Source organism: Zophobas morio, unplaced genomic scaffold, assembly GCF_036711695.1.
Source record: "Zophobas morio isolate AGI-343-1 ecotype UQ-CSIRO unplaced genomic scaffold, CSIRO_AGI_Zmor_V1 ptg000259l, whole genome shotgun sequence".
NCBI lineage: Eukaryota > Metazoa > Arthropoda > Insecta > Coleoptera > Tenebrionidae > Zophobas > Zophobas morio.
The window spans coordinates 229,796-243,344 of NW_026972363.1; the positions used below are offsets into that span (position 1 = coordinate 229,796).

Here is a 13,549-nt window from a genome sequence, read left to right on the forward strand (position 1 = left end):
GCACGTTGTTATGAGCTTTATTGCGGATGCGCGGGCGCCGTTCACTTCTTTTTCTTCTTTTTCTCGATCTGTTGCTCGGCGTAGTCTCTGACCTTCTCGGAAAACAAGGCCTGCGGCAAGCATGAATAAGGGTGTACGAGGGCAGTTCCCCACAGCGCTCACGTTTAAGTCGTCAATCTTCTCGATCTTGCTGTCGCTCATGGCAATCTGCAGGCTTTGCCTCTTACACTTCTCCACCAGTAGTTCTAGAAGACGCTTCAGGTTGTTAATGGCGTCTAAAGCGTCGGATTGCTCCGTATCCAGGAACTCTGACACCAGTTCGTTGATTTCCGCCAATTGGCTTTCAGCAGCTGCCAAAGTATAATAGACCTTATAGGACAGACAAGGTGGAAGTACGCTGGCACCTTCTTGACGTTTTACGTGATCTTCTTGCTTAGCCTTCAACTCCATTTTATAGAAGTTCAACAGCTTTTCTTGTGCCCGCAGCGCATTACTCAGAGAGGCGTTTTCGTCACTCGCTGTGCAGGAAACACTCCAGCGCAGGGTAGCATATGGATAGGAGCTGGTGGTTACCGTCATAGAGGGCGAGTTCTACGTTCGCTTCCGGCGCCCTTTTGCAGCTCTCCTCTATCAGAGTGTTGACTTTTTCAATGTGCTGCGGAGAAACAAGATACATAATCTCTACAAGGAAAACAGTTAATGATTGCGGGTGCTTACATCGGCGACGTCTCTTGACTTGGTGTTGACCAGGTTGGTAGTGTTGATCAACTTGTCGCTTACTTCGTGGACGCTTAAGTCTTGCTTCTCCAGTTCCCTTTGCAGTTTTGCCTTCTCTTCCTCTGCACCGCCGCAGGAGGGTGGAGTAGAGTAGAGTATTGTGGCTGCAACTCGAGTAAGGGTGAAGGTACCTAATTTACCGAGTTGTCCATTCAGCTGATCCCTCCTGCTAAGCAGCTGCCAGTCACAGCAAAAATTTAAGGGCTGCATGGACGGCGTGCATGTTTATATAAAGTAACTTCGAAGATCTCAAACCACGTCTGCGCACACCTTTCCTGAGCAGCGCACAAGCCTTTCTCTTGCTCTAAAGCTTCGAGTGTTTTTCTGTGGCTGTTGCACTCAGCTTCGCAGTCTGCCAGCTGAAATTAGTTAGTTACCAGAGACACCGTAGAATAGGAGAGAAGACAATGCTTACTTTCACTCTCAAAGCTTGAAAACTTTTTAAAGTTTTGTCCATTTCCTCTTCACTAGGCAGGAACATACCCAGAAAGTTATTGAAAATATTGGCCGTAAATGCCATGTTGACCCTCCAATAATTAAGTACAATCTAACAATATAAAAGAAATTTAGTAAGCACCAGAAAGAAAAAAAATTTACAAGCTTTAACCGATTCCACGGTTGCATATTTGTCCAGCGGAGGATTAGTACTTTTGCAGACGTTCAACAGCGCAGTTGCTCGCTAAAAAGAGTCGAGTTAGTGAGTCAAAGCAGTGACAGTATTAATTGCGTTAACCTCCTCCAGCGTTGTGTGTCCGAGTACATCCATAAACTTCTGCTTGAGCTCGCTGCACACCTTGCAGAGAAGGCACGCCGGTCATATGGTGAAATGCTCGCCAAGTACGGCTACCTGTCCCAAGACATGCACCCACACTTCAACATCCTTGAAATCGACGGAGAAGCGTTTGACCCTCTTCTCTTCTCCCGCCTGTTGCAGCGCGAGTCGGTAAGGATTGAGGAAATAGAAGTCATGCTTCACAAAGTTGTGCCTTTTCTAAGTGGTAGTTGACCCAGCGGAGTACAACGCGCTCCTGATCCAGGCTTAGCAGAACCGTCAAGTCCTCTCCTTTCTTTAAAGAGCGTATCAAAGGAAGGCGTCTGTTTTTATGAGTTAACAGTCAAAATCGAAAATAGGTTTCACCTCACAAAAAAAGGGATTTACTGTAATTCAAAAAAAATAATTCGGCACTAACTCGTTTAGGGAGGCATATCTTAAAAGATGGGCTCTCAAAACTTCCCAAGTATAATCGTGCATCTCTATATGTTCTCCGCTAAGCAATTCAGCTTCGTTGCAAGTTATGGTCGAATTTAAGTTTTTCCTTAAAGCTTTAATAAGGTGTGAACTTCAATAAATAAATAAAAAATTTCTATTAAAAACTTAAATTTATCAACAAAAAATTTTTAAAATTTTATCAACTGTATTTGTATTAAAAACATATAAACAAATAACCAGCGAGAACTAGAGAATGATTTGCTTTTTTCGATTGATCATCGGTGGCGGGAATATTTAATAATTTAGAGTTTAACTTGGCTGTAAATTATATACATATAAAGTTAAGAAAACGAAGACAGATTCTTATAAATGTCAAAGGCCTTCTTATAGTTCAACCTTTGGGAACAGCTTCTAAAAGTCTTCCGCAAAAAATGCCGTCGGTAAGTTTTTCAAATATCTGGCGTTCAAAATGGTCAATTTTAGGTTATAAAATTAATACACAAATAAGTAAGTAAACATACATTCTCTTCAGTGAAAGGTAGATAACCGGAACAGGAAGGAAGAGTCGTCGCAACTTCGTTAAAATATTGGACAAATAGAGAAGTTTCAGCGCTGTTCATTATATAATTCCTTCAGCAAACTATACAACCTTTATAAAATATATTACAAAGTAGCTTCAACAGAAAGTAAAAAAAGAAACTTTTAACTTTCTAATATAACAGTAGGGATGTAAAATATATGTAGTTAGCAGTGCATAAGTCAAAAGAGACCACCACAGCACCAAACACAAACTGTGATTGGTGGTAGCAGTTTATATAGCTGATCTCTATTACAAACCTTACCAGTATTGGTAATAATTGAACACTCGAAGTATGGCATTTTTCTAAATGCAAATCACAATATAATCATTAAACCTTAATTACCTGACTTAACTGCCTTTTAATTAAGGTTCATAATTCAAATTTGAATCAAAAGAATAATAAATGCTTTCAAACGTAAGCTGTATTACCAGTGGGGCGTTTTATCAAAACGGTAAAGAGGCTCTAATGAGTTTAAAGCTTAGACTTTACAAAAACGCTATTTTTTCTTTTTAAATGACAACAGCTACATTTGTATAAAAGGGGTTATATTAAGTACTTTGCTTTTATTTAAAATTAATTTAAAAGTGAATTTAAGCTGGGTCGTTTAAAAGGGGGAGGAACGAACTTAACAAATTTTCTGTATACTTCAGCCTTCAGCCTAAAAATGAGGCCTTGAGTGAACACTAGTGGATACAAACAATTTGGTAATTATCATCTTTACCTATTTTAATATGTAAAAATGCATTTAAATGACGTATGTTCAATAATATTTGCCTTTTGTAGTATGCCAGGAATCAAGATTTATGAGTTCTCACTGTGGTTTTTTGGTTTGTGTATCATTTACTTTATGTACAATGTAATTTTTCTCATAATGCCTTGCCCGGTATGCCAGGAATTTAGTCGTTGGTTAAAATTTTTATATTTCCCATCCTGGCTTCCTCACCGAATTAATCGTGCTATAATTTTCTTTATAAATTTTAAGAATTTGGAACAAGTGACACAAGTTTGAAGGTAGGGGGGGTCTAGATTTAATTACATTCCTCTATTTAATTTTTTATTAGTTTTAACCTATACAATTAAGTTATAAGGATTATAGTAAGTTAAAGTTAATTAGTTTAGTTGACTTTACAAAATAAAACATTAAAATTTTGTTTGACTGAGTTAGGTTACTTATTAAAGGTAAATTTTTTTTAATAACGTTATTAGTAGTATAAGGTATCTTTCAGCAGTTTTCTAAGCAATTTTCTCTATAAATATACACCAGGACTAAGTACTAGAAAATATATACTTTATTTTTACAGGATATTTATAATAATGGTTGATAACGTTAACCGGTTGACATTACTTTTCTAATACATTATGTTAACTTAAAAGCAATACAGGTTCAGGTTCATTGTCTCCTAAGCGCCTATCACACCTAGCTTTGCAGCTCCCGTCTCTTCACGCATACCCATTATTTATTTAATTTCTTGTTAATGATACATCCTACATGAGAGGTGCAGTAGATTCTTATTTGATTAAACCATCTCTTTTACAACAGGTATATTAGTGCATCGTTAGGGGGCGGTAGTTAGTCAGCCCAATAACTCTTGTGATACGCAGATTTTTTTACTATTTATCTACATAGTAAGGATATGTTATGCTTACTTTGAACAAAGAGAGGCGTGTTTTAGTGTTCCAGTTAGTAACTGATTGTGAGGCTTACTTGGCATGTAGTTAGCTTTACCCAAAAACTACGTCAGTTATCAATCGATCTCAAGCTTTTATAAGTATATACTTCACTTTTTTTGCTCTTGGGAGGTGAAAGCGCAGGTTGAAGCATATATGAAAGTCATGTAGATAATTGGTTTTCACGAAGTGATAGCATGCCTCCTTTGCAGCAATAGTAGAAGCCTGCTTAAGCAGCTTTCGCCTTAAACTGAAAAATTCCAGTGTAGTGTTTACAGGATGCGGTTTCATCTTGATCATTATATAAACTTTTGTCAACTGAAAAATAAGTACAAAAATTTTTATGATTTCTAAGGGGAAATTTGATTTGAGCATTTTATACATGCTCAAAAAATTTGGTTTGTTGGTATATAACCACTTTTTCTATGGCATGAAAAAAGGTTTGGGACGGGGGATGATCTCTTAGACTTTATCCACTGTAATTGTGAGGAAAATTATAAATGCAACAAAGAATAATGTAAGCTAGAGTTTATGGTACTAATAATGTACTTAACAGTGCTCTGTCAGAGAGGCTTTAATATTTAATTGCTTATGCCAGCAAGTCCTCAGGAATTTCTTGTTTCAAACATAATTTAATATCTAAATGATGCCTTTAAATGCTAGGCCATTGACCGAAGGGATTTTAGTCAATGTAGTTTACTACCTAATTTTAACTCCTTAATATCTTTTGGATAGTTACGAACTTTTTTATCTTGATAATATGCTTTTATAAGCTACTTTGCCAGAAGCGTACATAGTGAAAAGTAGCCGGTGTGTGTGCCCTCTTATTTCACGAGTCCAACTCCCTTTCCCCTTTCCCGTTCGGGTTTTCACTCGATTGTGTAAAGAAGAGTACTTCAAAGCAATCAATATTTAATTCTCTAAAAATATCGAAAGGGTCTTTTCACAGCAGCGACCCTACATAACCTTTTTACGGGATGAAGGGAAGACATCAGTTTAACCTCATGCAAATCAAGCTGAGGCGGGTTATAAAAGCTAAGTCTTTAAATTTTAAAAGCCGCTCGCATGGTCAGGTAGGTTTCGTTAAAATAAAATGTTAGTTGTCACCGTAGCTCAGCGGGGAGAGCAGTGTCACGCAACTTCAAGGTCGCAGGTTCGATTACCGTCGATGCCAAATCGCATTTTTCTGGTCTGGTGGTTACGTGTACAACTTTTCTACATACAAAAACTAAACTGAAGGCAAAGTGAAACCGTACGGGTATACGACAGTGTGTAGTACTATATGCTTTTGTTGGTGTACAGTATTATGCATTGTTACTATTAGAGTTATTTACTAGTATATTATATACAATGCCAGCGGAGGAGTCGCAGTGTCCATGTGGCAAAACAGTAACGTGTAATTGAATTTTACGAGTCGCTCACCCACCTTCAGGTGTTTTCATTAACGGGGCAGGGTTCACAAATTTACGCTGCACCAATCCGGCAGCTTGTCTTTCTTGTAATGCACGTGGTGGGCGCATTGAAAATTTGTCCTTTGCTACTAACCTCGAGGGTTGCCTCCAAAGTAGCTGCGAGTGGCGTTAGTATCTCGTCTTTGCTGCTAGCGTTGTATTTGGGGTCGAAGAAATTCAGCATACCGAAGCTGGGAGTTGTAGTTTGTAGTTCAGCAGTTAAAAACTTCGACGAGAAATTTCAAGTTCGCCTTTATAAGTAATGATTATATGGGTACGCACCCGCGCTTATACGGTCGGCACTCGACTAATGAGCATCCGCAAGTCATTATAGAAAAAGTTCTAAAATACACCACTAAGTTGCGATTTTTACTGTGAGCTTTTAGCCATTCTTCTATATATAAAGCAATTATTAGGTATCAACTGTAAAGACTGCCCTAATTTTTTAACGCAGCTCGACCAAAGTAAAGTAAAATTACCCAATAGGGAAATCCGCATCAAACTTTAAATAAGCATTTATAGAGGCATAGAGTATTTAAGTAAAATTAAATTTTTTGTTATTATCTATAAACAACTGCTCTTAAGAATTAAAACTTCCAATGCGTATTTCCAGTTAATCTTATAATTTAGCAAATGGCATTTATTTTAACTTCAAAAGGCTAAGTACTAAGTACTTTTAAAATAACTTTTATTATTTTTTATCCTCATATTTATTTTGTTTTAAGACATAGAACTATTTAATTATGGTAAGGGAAGAGAGGGACTTCAGCTTCGCAAACTTTTTACCTAAGTTATTAAGATATCAATTTAAACAAAAATGAAGATATAATTTCATTTAAATTCGGTAAACACTAATCTAAATAAAAGCGAGCTGTATAATCCTGCCAATAACAAAGTTATCGATCCTCGGTCGTTTAAAATTACTCATAACTTCCAAGCCTATAGTAATATATATGAGGACATCATAACGGTAAAACAATTAATATTATAAACTCTATAGTAAAAGAGTTAAAGAGAAAGTGACAAATTATAAATAAAGGTGGTTACATAACTTATAAAAAAAAATATTGTATCCGCCACGCCTCTGTACCCCTTTATATAATAAAACAGGCAGTCCAATATTGTGTGTTTAGTTTTAATGCATAACTTATATACATTATTTTCCGCATAAAATTAATACTTTGAACGCCCCTACATGCAAATCTATATATTTTTTAAGTTATAATTAGCTATTAATATAGGGATATATTAAACAAAAAATATTGTCTTTTGAAAACTAAGAAAGGTTGCTTCATGAAAAGAATTTATACACTTTAAATGAATAAGAAATGTGATGTAGATAAGTTAACAAAATAATAATCTATTTATGTCATCAGCTAACGAGTTTCTAGACTAATAGTGCAACTCTCAAAAAACGTTTTTGGTCACAAACAATACAAAAGATTTTCCAAGACAAACGAGAACTTTCGGGAATTAACGAGGCTCATGCAAAAAAAAGTATATCCATGTGTCTATCATGTGTGTATTTAGGAACCATTTTTTCGAGTACTGGATTGACGGTTTTTTTCAATGGTATTCCCGTGCTAAGCTTTTTCTTTGCTACTCCATTCTCCTTTTCTTTTTTTAACTCTTCGTTATTTTTCGAAAAATTTCTCGTTATAAAATGAAACTTGCCTCTGACTAATTTTTCTGGCTATTAAGACAATTTTATCAATTTTTTTTGTAGGCACAGCTAACTCGTTTTCGTCCTTTGCTTGAAAGAGTGTTAGTTGAAAGGCTAGCTCCAGAAGCCAAAACTAAAGGAGGAGTCATTATTCCCCTTACCGCTCAGTCAAAAGTAATTTTTCCTTTTAGTTATTAGTACTTACCATAACATTATGTTTTATTGTAGGTTAATGAAGGTATAGTTAAAGCTATTGCCAAAGATGTCGATAATGTGGCTGTAGATGATCACGTCTTATTACCAGAATATGGGGGTAAAGATACAACAGTTTAACGTATTTTGCATACTATAATTTATATATAATTATACATCAGGTACATCTCTTTCTTTAGATGACAAAGAATATTATCTTTATAAAAAGTCGGAAATTTTGGGCGTTGTTGAGAAGTCTTAAAGTAATGTAAATCATTGGTTGTAATAAAGATTAAAGTTAAGTTCTATCTTGCTATATCTTTGAAGAAGTAACTGTGTGGGTTTAAATAGTACAAGCGTATATTATTAGTTACTTAACACATTTAAGAATTTTATATGGAAGCTAGTTAACCCCTACTAAAAAATCGGTGGCATCTAGTATTCTTTTACGTTTTTCTTTCTTCAGGCACGAGCGGAATAGTTAGTACAGGCACTTGCTAAAGGATTTTTCTTTTTAACTACTTTATTTTTACTGTGAAGGATGATAAAAGATCACCTGAAAATTAATCTAGGACCACAAGTATTATCTAGATAATTTGACCTAATGTAGTTAAATATTCCAAGTTAGCAAAGCTACGGGGTTTTTGCGAAGTTTCATAAATTCTTTGTTTTTCAGGTAGTTTATCGCGAGACTAGAGTTACTTTAGTAAAGCACATTTTAGTTGCCTACGTGCTCTCCAAAGTTGGTTCAGATTAATTGTTAAGCATGCTCACTTATGACATGTATAGGCGGTAGGGCACTGCCTTTTTGTATTAATAAAAATGATACGTTTTTATGTTACTATGGATGCTTATTTTTTCAAGGTCAGCGTCTATATCCGATATCGTTTAAACAGCCACAATTTCTTGCGTCAATTTTCTTTTACCAGTTTTATCTGTTCACGTGGTTGCTGGAATCTATTTAATTAAGATAAGACATTCATGCCCAATCATGGAAGTTCTGAACAAAACTTTAAAGTTGTGATCTACTTTATTTGTAAAGTTTGAGGTGTAAAAAGAGAAGCATGACTGTATTTTTCACTGTGCTACTGGAAATTGTTTAAAAACAAGCCGACACAAGCGATGGTAGAGGACGTTGCCACATGCCAAAGAAAAAAAGATCTATGTAGAAAAGAGTGCGTAAGGTGTACTAATTTTGTATGCTCACAACATTCTGTTCTTAAAACTATTTGTAACCGATACGAAAACTTAATAGTATGTATAATCTCAAATTATGTTTATAGACAATAAATTTTAGTAAAACTTGTTTATAAACTCAGTTCGAACTCTATTTATCCTACTGAAAAGTAGAAACCCGGAAAGCTTTGTTTTATAAAACCTTTTTGGTCATAGTTACTCTAAAGATTCTTACAAGTACTATTATAGAACTCTATTTTGCATTTAACAAAATATATATATACGAGTGAACCCAATACTACCCTTAAATTAAAAATAAAGGTCTAGAACGAGATTTGTCCAATAAAAATTATTTTTTTGGGGTGAGTGAGTTTCTAACTTATAATATTTGCAAGCCAAAAATATCAAAAGTTGAAATATTTAATTTTTAATATTTATTGTCATAACGATGCTCTACCAACTTCATACGGAAAAAAAATTACTTAAATTTCCACAACTTCTAAAAAGGAGTAAGAAATTTTAGTTTACTACATAATAAAATGCCTCTGCTTGCCTGACCTTATTATATTATTAAATAATTCTAATTATTAACTTAAATAACTTATAATAAAAATTGCTCTGGCACCAAGCGACATATATCTATAAAATATATACAACAACTTTACTCTTACAAGTCAGCTAGATCTAGCTTTTAAAATAAATTTCATAAAAACCAGCTAAATATAATCCATTTGTATTATATGATAAATAATCAGTGCTAACAGAGGAGCTCCCATAGTTATATTATATGATTCATAAAGAGAAGAGTCGAATACTTTTATGCCAGTTTTTATTTCTGATAAGGAGCGTCAACACTTTTCTAATAAAGCCCTGCAAGTCTAGTCTTTTATAGATACTTAGAATAGATTACTTTATTACATAATCTTTTTCTCGCCATTTAACAGTCATAAAAGTAATCGGCTGATCCAAAATTAAACATCTTTTCGTAAATTTATATTCAGCAAATATAATCAGGTAAAGGTCATAACCAAATATACAATACAAATGGTCATTCAGTACATTAAAAACGGCCTCACTACCAATTTTCAAGTGTGCTTTTATCCTATAACCTTTTTGCAAAGAATTTAAACATAAAATTCCATGCCCTTTCCTATAAAAAGTTGAGGAGCTACTAAAGGCTAGCCCACGGCACAAAAAAACAAGCAACTACGCATAGTTGTGACCGCATCAATTGTTCTTTGCTTCATACCACGTGCTTTTCAAAAACGTGACTTTTCGGGAATATTTGAAAACAGGGAATTATTAATAGAGTACTGCCGTAGTGCCCGTGTTGACAATTAAGTTTTAGGTTGTTTTACTGTTGTCATGTAGCTATGGGTTTTTGCTGTTTGCTTTTTGCTTTTATAGCGATTTATAATCACTTGACTTAGTTTAATTATTTTAGTAGTTGTTTTACCCACTTTTTTTTTGTTATTTTTTTTAATAGTTTTTAAAGTCCTGGTTTATTAAATTTTTATATTTTGCTTTTTTATCTCATAATAGAGCTCAAATTTGTTATATATATTTATTATAAATATTTTAATAATCTTTGTATTACAAAGCAAACTTATTGTTTTATGTATGATGAGAAAGAAAGGTTACTGAGTTAACGTGATATCTTTTAATTAACCATCTTTCGACTGAATCTTTTTTTAATTCAATGTAATATCGTTTGTCGAAAGCTGTTGCCTAATTTTTTATATTTAGGATCCTTTTGAGACCGAATAGGAATGCACCGTATGTTTCCGGCTGCGTCGCGCAACCTTGTTTTTAAAAGAGCATATGCAAAAGATATAGTTTTTGCCGCTAACAGTCGAGCCTTCATGCTTGCTGGTGTAACGAAGCTCGGAGACACAGTTACTATTTTTTTATATAATGACTATAATCTTCTTCTTTACGCAATTTTTTTACAAGGTTGCTGTTACTATGGGCCCTAAAGGCCGCAATGTTATAATTGAACAACCATATGGAGGTTCTTGCTTAATATTTCTCTTGTATATCCACTTACTTATTATACTCTAGGCCCTAAAATTACCAAGGATGGTGTTACCGTAGCGAAAGCTATCGAATTAGAGAACAAATACGAAAATCTGGGTGCCAAGCTCGTACAAGAAGTAGCCAGCAAGACAAACGACGTTGCAGGGGACGGGACGACCACTGCTACTGTTCTTGCTCGGGCCATCGCTCAGGAAGGCTTTAAAAACGTGGCCGCTGGTCTCAATCCTTTAGACTTGCGCCGCGGCATTCAGGCTGCCGTGGTATAGTATGCGTGACGCTGCAGTGAAATTTTTTTTGTACTGAAGCACCTGCTCTCGTTCTAGGAGTGCGTAGTCAAATCGCTGAAGGACGTTTCAAAGACCGTTACTACTGGAGAGGAGATCAAGCAGGTTGCCACGATCTCGGCCAACGGGGATAAGGAGATTGGAATGCTGATCTCCAAGGCCATGGAAGCTGGTCTGTTCTCTTGGAACCCTTTCTCTTTGCACTGTTAAACACTTCTTTGCAGTTGGTAAGGACGGCGTTATTACTGTTAAGGATGGGAAAACGCTAGAAGATGAGCTTGAGATCGCGGAGGGTCTTGTTTTTCTTTTTCAGGTTTTATTCCTCTCCTCTCTACTGTGTTTTAGGAATGAAGTTCGACCGCGGCTACATCTCTCCCTTCTTTATGACTTCTAACAAAACACAAAAGGTACAGCTGCACTTGAGCTGCAGATGAGCGCGTTACTACCGTACGAGTGTTTTTAGGCGGAGCTACACAATGCTCTTGTTCTTCTCTATCAGAACAAAATTTCCAGCGTTAGCCAGATTGTTAAGGCCTCAGAACTTTCTATCCAAGAGAGAAAGCCCCTCCTTATTATCGCAGAGGACGTCGAAGGTCCGCCCTTGACTCGTCCTCGCAAACAGTAATTCACAGTTCTGCTTTTTTCAAGGCGAGGCTCTCAGCACTCTGGTCCTCAATAAGCTCCGCGGAAACCTCATTGTCTGCGCCGTAAAAGCTCCGGGCTTTGGTGACAGTAGGAAAGATATCCTGGGCGACATCGCTGTTCTTACCGGTCAGGATCGCTTTTTCTGCTCCTTGGGGGCCACTACTCACATCGGCTCTTTAGGCGGAGTCGTAGTGGGCGACGAAGGCTCTGAAGTGGCGCTGGAAGACATCACCATCGAGCAACTCGGCGGCGTGGGAGATGTCACCGTCACCAAAGATGATACGCTGATGTTAAATGGATGCGGGACATGCGAAGCCATCAAGGCTCGCTGCGAAAGTGCTATTGTTTGGGTTAGCCTTGTTCTTTGCCAGTGAAGCTAACTCGTGCCTTTAGTGATTCGTGCGCAAATCGACTCCACGACTTCCGAATACGCTAAAGAAAAGCTTCGAGAAAGGTCTGCTTATTGCTTATTCATGTTGGATGCGACTCTCAGACCACGGCGGGCAGATACGCCAAATTGACCAATGGAGTGGCCATTGTCAACGTCGGGGGCAGCAGCGAAGTTGAGGTCAGCGAAAAGAAGGACAGAGTGACCGATGCCCTTAACGCCACGCGGGCTGCGGTGGAAGAAGGTTTGCGTTCTTCCTGTGGGTTCGACTTGTTGCCTCTGGTGCTAAGCCCCGTCCAGGTATTGTTCCCGGCGGTGGCACTGCTCTCTTGCGCGCTTCCAAGGCCTTGAATACCCTGAAGCTCAATAACTTTGACCAAAACGTCGGCGTGGATATCGTTAAGCGCGCTTTACGGGCACCCTGCCAGCAGATTGCCAATAACTGCGCTGTGGAAGGCTCGGTGGTGGTGGATAAAATATTAAACAATGAATCTTTGACGTACGGATATAACGCCGCCACTGGCGATTTCTGTGACATGGTTGGTTCCCACCGCCTGGGCGCATTGGGCTATATTACTAACCTGATTGAATGCAGATGAGCTCCGGGATTGTAGATCCGACCAAAGTAGTCCGCACTGCGCTGCAAGACGCCTCTGGAGTTGCCAGCCTCATGATCACGACTGGGGCAATGGTAGTTGAGATACCAAAAGAAGATAAGACTGCACCTGCTACTAACGGAGTGGGCGGAATGGGCGGAATGGATGGCGCCATGGGCTTTTAGACTCTTTTGGTGGTGTCGTGCTCACTAATAAATAAAAATACAGTGTGCCACCAACTAATGCACTTTTTGTTTTTATGGATGCTATTATCAAGGACTGTGTTCGCTTACTAGTGAGTCATGAGTTTTTGACCAGTCCCGAGTAAATATAACAAATAAGTTATCTAAAGTAAAAATAGCGTGTTCAGAAAAAGCCGGTTCTCTTCCTTCTGTGTAATAAAGATATGCTAACTCCGCTGCACTTTCTGGAAGGCCAGGGATACCTTCACAATAGGGTTGCCTGTTGAAAAGCATCGAAATTTAACGCTTGAGGCTGTTTGGTGTAGCGGATCATTAGACCCGTTTTAGTTTCAGGGAAGGACTCCGGGTTTAGTTACTCCCAGCTGCCTCCCCAGGCGGTGGTTTTTCACCACCCCCGGCCAATTAGGTTTACTTACTGCCTACGGTATACTTATTTAAAAGTGTAGTCAATTTGGGGTTAAGGCTTTATTACGAGTCCTTCTATGCGGGGGTAGAAAAGAATTTCAGTTACTTATTTACCACTTTACGTATCAAAAAAATATGCAAGAATAAAGTTCTGAAGCTTAAGAGTCAGCGTTTCTTACAAGGTTATAGCACTGCTTTATATTAGCAAAGTTGTGAAAAACCTTTTTAAAGTAACGTTTCTGACACATTAGAAGCGAGCTTTTTCGCGTTATT

General features: G+C 37.3%; 3 protein-coding genes across 3 annotated transcripts; 2 read left to right on the plus strand and 1 right to left on the minus strand.

The window, feature by feature from the left end:
- Positions 1-9: 9 nt before the first annotated feature.
- On the minus strand, positions 10-2,757 carry LOC135119411 (plastin-1-like). Its single transcript, XM_064043828.1, has 17 exons — positions 2,695-2,757; positions 2,509-2,636; positions 2,384-2,444; positions 2,225-2,305; positions 1,968-2,100; positions 1,764-1,872; positions 1,625-1,702; positions 1,511-1,570; positions 1,385-1,456; positions 1,193-1,324; positions 1,017-1,136; positions 909-954; positions 718-839; positions 574-655; positions 405-518; positions 163-350; positions 10-110 (listed from the first exon to the last, which is right to left on the minus strand). Exons 2-17 carry the CDS (start codon positions 2,605-2,607, stop codon positions 42-44), a joined length of 1,566 nt encoding a protein of 521 aa, XP_063899898.1. The 5' UTR covers positions 2,608-2,636; positions 2,695-2,757; the 3' UTR covers positions 10-41.
- A 4,467-nt stretch (positions 2,758-7,224) lies between these two features.
- Positions 7,225-7,836, plus strand: LOC135119429 (10 kDa heat shock protein, mitochondrial-like). The gene is made up of 4 exons (XM_064043851.1): positions 7,225-7,259; positions 7,414-7,524; positions 7,579-7,663; positions 7,725-7,836. Exons 1-4 carry the CDS (start codon positions 7,257-7,259, stop codon positions 7,802-7,804), a joined length of 279 nt encoding a protein of 92 aa, XP_063899921.1. The 5' UTR covers positions 7,225-7,256; the 3' UTR covers positions 7,805-7,836.
- Positions 7,837-10,471: 2,635 nt separating this feature from the next.
- Positions 10,472-12,907, plus strand: LOC135119398 (chaperonin GroEL 1-like). Its single transcript, XM_064043808.1, has 13 exons — positions 10,472-10,613; positions 10,672-10,729; positions 10,780-11,015; positions 11,079-11,211; positions 11,264-11,332; positions 11,385-11,446; positions 11,503-11,632; positions 11,688-11,810; positions 11,865-12,020; positions 12,078-12,138; positions 12,192-12,316; positions 12,373-12,611; positions 12,668-12,907. The coding sequence occupies exons 1-13, from the start codon at positions 10,488-10,490 to the stop codon at positions 12,851-12,853; spliced, it is 1,704 nt and encodes a 567-aa protein (XP_063899878.1). The 5' UTR covers positions 10,472-10,487; the 3' UTR covers positions 12,854-12,907.
- Positions 12,908-13,549: the final 642 nt, after the last annotated feature.

Excerpts from the sequence above, each read along its gene's own strand:
- LOC135119411 (XM_064043828.1), bottom strand. The coding sequence starts at position 2,607 with ATGAACAGCGCTGAAACTTCTCTATTTGTCCAATATTTTAACGAAGTT. Across the intron at positions 1,703-1,763 it reads TCAACTACCACTTAGAAAAG|GCGGGAGAAGAGAAGAGGGT; the intron begins GCACAACTTTGT and ends GCGCTGCAACAG. Across the intron at positions 1,325-1,384 it reads AATATGCAACCGTGGAATCG|ATTGTACTTAATTATTGGAG; the intron begins GTTAAAGCTTGT and ends TTATATTGTTAG.
- LOC135119429 (XM_064043851.1), top strand. Across the intron at positions 7,525-7,578 it reads CCCTTACCGCTCAGTCAAAA|GTTAATGAAGGTATAGTTAA; the intron begins GTAATTTTTCCT and ends GTTTTATTGTAG. Across the intron at positions 7,664-7,724 it reads CTTATTACCAGAATATGGGG|GTACATCTCTTTCTTTAGAT; the intron begins GTAAAGATACAA and ends ATTATACATCAG.
- LOC135119398 (XM_064043808.1), top strand. The coding sequence starts at position 10,488 with ATGCACCGTATGTTTCCGGCTGCGTCGCGCAACCTTGTTTTTAAAAGA. Across the intron at positions 11,016-11,078 it reads GCGGCATTCAGGCTGCCGTG|GAGTGCGTAGTCAAATCGCT; the intron begins GTATAGTATGCG and ends CTCTCGTTCTAG. Across the intron at positions 11,333-11,384 it reads TGAGCTTGAGATCGCGGAGG|GAATGAAGTTCGACCGCGGC; the intron begins GTCTTGTTTTTC and ends ACTGTGTTTTAG.